Below are 8823 nucleotides of genomic sequence, written 5' to 3' on the forward strand. Positions count from 1 at the left end.
GACAATCTCTGAGAGCTGAGCTACAAGGAAGCAGCCTGAAAGGTGATAGGTAGCATTATAGCAGAAATGAAACTGAAAAGTGACATCATACAGGCTGCTGTCAGGAGTTTATTGAACAAAAGACAAACTTATTACTTTGTTGTCAATGCACAATGCTACATTTACAGCGTATGTCCTTTGTCTACTTGATCACCTCTGAAAACATAGAACTGAAGTACTAAGTGCTATCTATCTATCTATCTATCTATCTATCTATCTATCTATCTATCTATTGTTAGTGCTTTGAGGTTTTATCTTTTTGGACACACTGTATACGTATAAAGTCATTTTAACTCCAATCAAATTATCAAGGTTGATTGATTTTTTTGTGGCTCAGGACACCCTGTTTTAGGTGGTACACCAGCCAGTTTAGCATGCACACTCTAGCAGACAGTGACACTTATTGCTTAAAGATAATTGATAGGACACCACCAGATTTGCTTTGTCACCGTGAGGTTATCAGCCTAAAAATGAAACAATACATCACCTCTCTCAGGATGTGGCATTTACCATCTTCCACTATAAATTAAAAAGGAAGTGTCTACTTAATGTAGTTTCTCTTTAAAGATTTCTGATGGATAACGTTTCTAGAATAGTAAAAAATGTATATTTTGATAAAAAATCATCCCAAGCCTGGAGTAGTGACAGTCAGGGAATTTGACAACTGAATTTGCAAAATATTGTTTCCTCGAGTTTTTGTTATGTATTTTAATGAATTCTTCCTCACTTAAACCTCTTTTAGGTTTATGTGACCTCTACTCCAGTGGATTGACGCATGGCTTCTTTTCAAGTCTTTCTAAACTAGTTATTTTGGGACATAAAGATATAAAAAATAAATATGTTATCTACACTGCAACCAGTTCTTCTGGGATTGGACTCCAGCGTGCTCTTGCAACATCCCCCCCAAATTTAAAAACTGGATAAAGTGAATTAGAGAATATTATGTACAGGTATATTATGACATGTAATAAATGTTACATTAAAACCTCAAAGGCTCCTTTTGGGTTCCCTCCTAAATCTTAAAGAAATATACATTAGGCTGATGCAAGTGTCTCTAGTGGCGTAGCTAGAAGTGAGGTATAACCTGTCATGGATTTGCACCCCAACCAGGGAAATATTCTGTCTTGCTCCTTATGCAACTCGGAGAGGTTTTTGTTCCATGTCACCTGGCAATGAAATACTAGGATTTGCAAATTAATAAGCAGACAATGTTTCCAAATTAGAGCCTCTCATTCACAAATTAGTGCTTCTCGTCAAACAACTGCTTTAAGCACAAATTAAAAAAAAGAATTGATGAAAAGCTTAGCAAGTAAATTTAGTAAACACATACCATCATATTTTTGACACACTTCTTGGAATATTTAGAACACTAAAAGAAACCTCTGCGGGTAATTCTGGGTTGACCTACAGTAGTAGATGCACAAAGATAGAAGTCTGTGTCATTGAGCCAGCAGTCCTGTTTATGACGCCTAAAATCAGCCCTGAAATTCCCTCAATCTCAATTATGCTATTGGTGTACTCTCTGTTGTCCAAGTGCTGCCTTCAGAATATCCTAGCAGTGTAAAATGTTTATTTTAATAATTATTCAGTATTTCATATGTACATTTAACTTGTGTTACATTTAAACCAGACTCAATATACCTTTATTTTCTTGGGCTCTGCCCTCCAAAGCAAAGCATGTAACCAGTAGATTTTGATAAAAGATTTATTTATTTATTTTTTTGGTCTCCTTTAAACGTGCAATATTATGAAACAGCAGTTTTATTGTAAAGTAATGTGGAATACAAATTCACTTCAGCAGTCTGCATAAGTACTGTAGCTGCATTATATAACAGTAGAACAAACTAGATTATCATGAAATAAAATAAACAGTGAGGGTTACAATTGTATATTAAATAAACATCAGAAAACAACTCTAATTACAACAATGCACTTTATATATTAATCTGTCCTCATATAAAACAATGTACAGTATAAGAAATAAAAAAAATGTAGTGCTACATTTTTTCAACTAATCTTTTAAGTTCTAGAACACTTCTGATTTTAGATTGAGCCTAAATATTATTACAACTATAGAAAATACTATTACAATATTATTATTACAAATAGGAACAGAAGCAAAAGTGAAAGGTGCCGGTTTCTTCCTTTTCATTATTTTAATAGTAAGTAAATACTGCAGCCAATGACAAATACTGGGATGGATTAGGACATTTTATTATCCTCCGCGGAGACGTAGTTGGAGATAAATGGTCGTATTGGCTCGAATGTTGTAGTCATCCATTTTTCTGCCATTCTCCAGCTGCTTTCCTTCATATATAAGTATCATCTGGTCAGTAGGAACCTTTTCACCCCGATAGACTTTTTGCTTGAAGTCTGTGACAGTTTCACCAGGTTGTATCTCGTAGGTTCTTGTTTGACCTTTGTCATTCTTCAGAAACACCTGCATGGGCTTTGGTTTGGCGTTGATCACTGTCACAATAGTCCCAGGTTTCAACCCATATTGATCAAGTCTCCAGTCCTCTTTTTCCAAAGTATTTGTCGATCCATTCTGAACTGCTAGATCCATACATTGTGCTGGATATCCAGATTGGCTCTCTATTTGCTGCTTTAGCTCTTTCACAGTAATGGAGGGATTCACATCCAAGAGGTATGTTTTCCCATTGAGGAATTTTACTGTCAGCTCCATTGGAATTTCTAGACTTTCAAAACTTAAATCTGTTAAAAAGAAACAAATTTCAGTCACTAGATTTTAGTACTCAACATTATGGTTATTCTGGTTTTCCAGGCACAGGAATTCATCCATCCATATTTTTTTATTATTAATCCAAACGTTGTTGGGTCCTCTCCTTTTATTCTTTCCTGCCTTTCACCCCTTCTAGGATAGGCACTAGCAGACTATGTCCCTGAACTAGTTTTTTTCCCCCCAAAGTGAAATTCATGCATTATTTTGTGTAGTCATGATATATATATATATATATATATATATATACATATATATATACACACATATATATATATATATATATGGTTAAAATAGTTTTACTATCAAATAATGCAAAGAGTATGCAACACGTGTTTGCCCTAATTCTGGGCTCATCAGGCATACACACTCACTACACTCCCTCTCAGGAATCGAGTATATATATATATATATATATATATATATATATATATACACACATACACATACTGTACACACTGAGAGAGTGGCCCTATGGCGGCCCAATTCCCCCCTAACTCGCTCGCTACCAGTCTACATCAGTGGTGACAAACTCCGGGCCGAGTCAAGTTAATTAAAACTAAGACAAAAAAAAGTCAATTAACAGCATAAACTGATCACTAATGAAGAAGAGGGTTAGAATGAAAACCTGCAGCCACTGCGGCTCACCATGACCGGAGTTCGACACCTGTGGTCAACGGGTATATTCAACTTGGTCAAAAGTCTGGCCTTGAGATTTATTTATATTTATGGCAAATGCTGAACTATTGAAAATTCTCGTCTATGCAATATGAATAGTATTCTGCTTGCTGAAATATCGCCAGTATCTAATTTAATACGCGGAAGGAATACGAGTTCTTCAGTCGTGATTTTGTCGGCAATCGAATGTCTATGCAGTTTTAAAATTTGAAACGGTGTGCCATTACATTTTTGTCGACTACTAACACACATATATTTGCCATATAATATGTATGTATTGTGTGTGCGTGTAGGCTATGTGTCTGTGTGTGTATGTGAGAGGGAAAGAAAGACAGAAAAAGTATGTGCATGCTGAATATGTACGTATATTTGAGAAGAGACTGGGTATATTTGGAAATATTTATCCCATCTCGCACAATTCTGTGTTGCCTCTTTCGAGTCGTTTATAACAGAAACACTAGATGAAGCCAAGTAGCGGTTAATATATATAATTTTCCTTAACCTCATAATTAATTGTCATTAATGTCATCCATCTATGGTGAAACCGCTACTTGGCTTCATCTAGTGTATATATATATACATACACTAAGAAGACGTAAGTGGCATAAGAAAACCTAGTCAAAAAATTGGCAAGCCTTGTTAGATTGAAATATCTGTTCTCGTTGACAATTTCTAATTCATATATATAAAAATTACTGATACTGGGATAGCAAATAAATTTAAATCTCTACCTGTGGTTTGCCTCAGCTCCTCTCCGTGAAGATAACGGCTGCTGTCTTCTACCTGTGACGCTTTTCGAGTTCAGGTCCAATTTATAACTCAAAAGGAGGCCCAGGGCGCGTTTCTGTAATGCCCCTCGACGTGTCTCCTGCACCTGATTGGCTATTTGATTCAGCAGCTTTATGTGGTTGGATAACGCTGCGCAGCTGCTAATCCCGAACTCATTTATTTTTCAGTTTCGATTTCTCAGTTTAGTGCTGATCAGTCAGTTTCGAATGAGATAAACATCCGAAAAGATTAACCTTGAACGATCGAGTATTACTATGTTTTTTTTTTTTTTGCTTTATTTTGTCCGATATATATGAAAATCCCAGAAAACTCAAAAACAACAGAGACGAAGTATTCAACCGGTGAATATTTTTATAGCGATACTTTTAAAAGTTACAAAAACAGGAAAGCGCCGTGACATACTGGTTAGCACACTGAGCTGCAGTGACCTGGGTTCGATTACTAGAGTTTCCAGGTCCTTTGTGTAGTCCGATTTGGACCTTCATTACAAAAAAAGTTAATTTGGTAGGCCCTATAGGTAATTAATTTGCTCCAACGAGTTACCGGCGTCCCTTTAAGTGTAGAAGGAAATATGAATTTATCAAATTAACTGACACCGAATGGACAGTATAATTAATTTTAAATAATCTCATGAAGGGCGAATTGGCGCAGAAGCTGGCATGACTGGCATCAATGTTAAAACTCCTTTCGATTCAAGTATCGGACGTCTTTTTTTGTAATGTATAGTGTTTCAAATATATTGTTAGTAAAGATCCTGTGTACTCTATAAAAGATGCTCAATAAAAATTGTGTTTGATTGATTCAAAAATGCCATAATCTGTGAAATTACTAAATACAGGAAATATTAGCAATAAAGCAGATTAAGAAAGGAAAGTAAATCCTTTGCTCTATTTGCTGTGGAAATCCCCTGTCCCCATCCCTCACGTTTATAGGCTAGAATAATTTGAAAATGAGAAATTATTTTGTCGTTTTACTCAGTGTTACATGAATAAAACATGTTATTTTATTTTTCAGGATCCAAAGACATGCAGGTTAGGTGGATTGGCGATTCTAAATTGGCCCTAGTGTGTGCCTGGTGTGTGGGTGTGTTTGTATGTGTCCTGCGGTGGGTTGGCACCCTGCCCTGGATTGGTTCCTGCCTTGTGCCCTGTGTTGGCTGGGATTGGCTCCAGCAGACCCCCGTGACCTTGTATTCGGATTCAGCGGGTTAGAAAATGGATGGATGGAGCCATACTTTTTGAAATAAAGATTTTATTATATTCTGAATAAACACTAATTCTTGCATTTTTACTTTTCTAGGCTGTAAGAAAATCCAGAATCAGGCACTTGAAGGTGAGCGGGCAACAATTATCTTCATTCAAGGGAAAATCCCAGACATGCCCGAGTCACCTGAGTACAAGATGGTGTGACACTGCAACTCCGGCAGTGTAATACAGCAAACTTAAAAGTGCGAGTCATTTCGCTAGAAATGAAACCAAACAAATTTCAGCAAATAGCTGAATGTACATGCATAGTGCAGCAGAAATTAACTTGGCATCACATATTATTTCAATTTTTAGTGTATTTTTCTTAAGTTGTCTGCTTCCTATAAAGTGAACTCCATTCGGATCCGCTAAATTGTCTGAGCCAGCCACTTAAAGGTAAAGTTGTCCATATTGGCGTAGAGTGTTGGTCCACCTAAACCGTCCACTCTTAAAAAAATAACAATAAAACGTCTTAAGAAATGACCAGGCCCACTTCTTGGAACGTTTATTACAAATTCACACACAACCGATCTCCGGTCCGGCCCATAGATGAGCTAATAGAATTGTAACTCGGGGTTCTAAAAAGTTATATCAGGCATCAAATACAATACTACAATGCAATAATTACATTATTACAAACTGGAATGGCATTTGGAAATAGGCTACATAATAAAAAAGAATACCTGCAGCAGGACGGCTAGAGCTACTCTTCGAAGTTCCTTTACGGCTAGTACTCGCTGTAAGGTGCTTTATAAACCGCTTGTCTGCGCTGCGTGTGCGCCTATTTATGATTTGAGAATCTTCACTGGTGCGGATGATCCTTGTTTCTAATTGGCAGTTCGAGCCAGTGACGTCACGAGCCGAACCTCTTCGATGAGATTTTCGGTTTCCTTCTCTCCTCCCCCAGTGGACTATTCATGCCATATTTTTAAACGAACAGTTTCGATTCAAATATGCGAGTTTTCTTTTCGATTTACTGTGCCTGTTGTGATAACGACAAATTCCCCTAAAGGAAAAAACCCGGACTGTTCACAATAAGGCAGGATTCCTTAAAATATTTTATTAAGCATAAAAAATGCATCGGAGTTTGGGTCATTGAATGCAACGGCTTTTTATAACACTAAAGTAGCTCACCTGCATTAACATTAATGCTAGTAAATTCACCATACAGCTATGTTTGTAAGATGACATTTAGCCTTATTTTACATATTCAATTATTAAGGTGTTAATGACTGTGTAGAAAATGTTATGAAAGAGTGTTGCCGGACAGCCCAAGTTGGAATTCAACCCAATCACAGTTTGTATGAATGAAGTTCTTTCCTTTCTGTGAACGGGTTTCCTTCAGTGTTTGTATGATCGTGTGTGTTAGGTTAATTGGGAACGCCAAACTGATCTGGTTTTCCCATAGTAAGAAACATCATCTATTGGTTTAAAGTTTTTAATTCGGACATTGAATTAGTAATTCGATACAAACAATTTAAAATAGCATGGAAATGCCAGATTATGCAAACAAATAGCAGACTGCTCGGCAAGTACCAAGAAAAATAAAATACTGTTAAATTGAGCCCTAATTACAAAATTGATACATCAGTAGCATACTCTGGAATTCTGTATCTTCATTTGGCTGTACTCTCTTCTTGTAACTATTATCTATAGCAATTATTAATAGCTCTTTTTTGTTTTCATTTATTTTTGAGAGCAGTGGAAGGGACTGTAGTAGTATGTATTATATAGCTAGTCTACAAAAGTGGTCTCCTAATGGCTAAGATGTTGAATTTTGAAATGTGATGCAGCCAGACTTGTCCCTCGTGCCAGACCCTGAGTGGGGCTCTTCACCTGCCAGTCCTCTCATTGTATAAACAAAGAAGCAGTCATAGCACAAACTCGGTTATTATGGACAAAACTACCAACAGTACCTGCTCTTGGAATATATTTTTACAGAATATAATGGATCAGAAATAACTTAGTCTTTATGTTACCTCTGTACATAACTGATAAGAATTAATAACAATTAAAAATTAAATTTTTTAGTGCCTTTCAGACAGCCTTGGTGTCACAATCCCTCCTAACCCTCTAACAGCTGTGTTTGGTGTTCTTCCAGATGGGTTTAAAGTGGAGAAGGACAAACAAACTGCGATTGCATTCACTACATGTTTGGCATGCAGACTTATTTTGGGTGACCAGTTAGACAAGTACCAGTAAAGCCAAACACAATGTATTTTTCAACATATTTCCTATTGGCACTAATCAGCTTTATCTAACATTTATAAAGTTCTAATGTTTTGTCGCATGATAACTTCATCATGACTATAGCGCATTTTACAGAGTACTTTGTTCTCTAGAATTAGAAATTAAATTATCGCACAAAACCCGATTCTGAAATTGTAAAGATCTGTGTTGACTTGGTTTTGAAACCAGAATTGTGCAATATAAATCAGAAATGCTATAAGCTATCAGAATAACAAGACAAAAAAATAATTTAAAATGATATCCTTAAAGATCAAACCTCATGGGACAAGCTCACTATCAATGTACTTCCTCCATTGGAAGGCTACCTTATTGTTCTTATCAGCTTCTTAGGAGGATGATAACCTGGGCCGGTTCTAGACAGGCATATTTAAGGGGGCAGACAAAAATGTGAAGGGGGCACATAAAGGGAAAGGGGTGGGGTGGTGGTGGAGGTGCTCTGGATAACTGTTTTTGTCATGTCATTGAATTGCACTTTGTCAGGCCTTTACCCTAAGACCTGTCCAACTAGGGTGTCCCACCTGAAGGCTAAGCTTCTGCTGGTGTAGCTCTTAGGGTCACTGAGGCACCCAATCCCCCTGAACACGATAAGGTGGCAATCCCTCAGGAGTATAACTGAAAAATAAAATAACAAAAAATAAATAAAATATTCCTCATCAAATTATAACAACTAAAAACATGACATTTACCTTGATTGGATGGCCTATATCAAATATATTCAGACCCAACAATAACACTTCTCACTATTGCCAATATTAACAAAACTAGAAAGGGTAGGCCAAGTTATAAAAAAAAAAAAATCAGTTCACCAAGTCTTGAAAAATAAAACTAAAAAATAGAATAAAAAAAATAAATAAAATAAAGATTAAAATAAAATATCCGTCCAGATCTTTACAACCAACAACATAAAATTTATCTTAATTGGATGGCCTAATTCTCAAATAAATTTGCAAAATAAAGTAAGAATAAAATAGGACCTCTCAATATATCCCATATTTACAAAACTAAACAGGGTTGGCATAGTAATTAAAAAAAAAATTCACCATGTCTTTTCTTACAATTCTCAAACTAATTTGTAGAACCCAA

General features: G+C 36.2%; 1 protein-coding gene across 2 annotated transcripts; it reads right to left on the bottom strand.

Moving 5' to 3' along the window:
• Window positions 1-1730: 1730 nt before the first annotated feature.
• Window positions 1731-6273, bottom strand: LOC120514311 (polyubiquitin-like). Of its 2 annotated transcripts, none has more exons than XM_039734639.1 (2): window positions 6174-6273; window positions 1731-2754 (listed from the first exon to the last, which is right to left on the bottom strand). In XM_039734639.1, the coding sequence occupies exon 2, from the start codon at window positions 2723-2725 to the stop codon at window positions 2255-2257; it is 471 nt and encodes a 156-aa protein (XP_039590573.1). In that variant the 5' UTR covers window positions 2726-2754; window positions 6174-6273; the 3' UTR covers window positions 1731-2254. The 2 variants fall into 2 exon arrangements, with proteins under 2 accessions (XP_039590573.1, XP_039590577.1); XM_039734643.1 differs by lacking the exon at window positions 6174-6273 and adding an exon at window positions 4189-4275 and having other exon boundaries at window positions 1731-2753.
• Window positions 6274-8823: the final 2550 nt, after the last annotated feature.

The sequence above is a fragment of the Polypterus senegalus genome, chromosome 1, assembly GCF_016835505.1.
Source record: "Polypterus senegalus isolate Bchr_013 chromosome 1, ASM1683550v1, whole genome shotgun sequence".
NCBI classification, from domain to species: Eukaryota; Metazoa; Chordata; class Cladistia; order Polypteriformes; family Polypteridae; genus Polypterus; species Polypterus senegalus.

Excerpts from the sequence above, each read along its gene's own strand:
- LOC120514311 (XM_039734639.1), bottom strand. The coding sequence starts at position 2,725 with ATGGAGCTGACAGTAAAATTCCTCAATGGGAAAACATACCTCTTGGAT.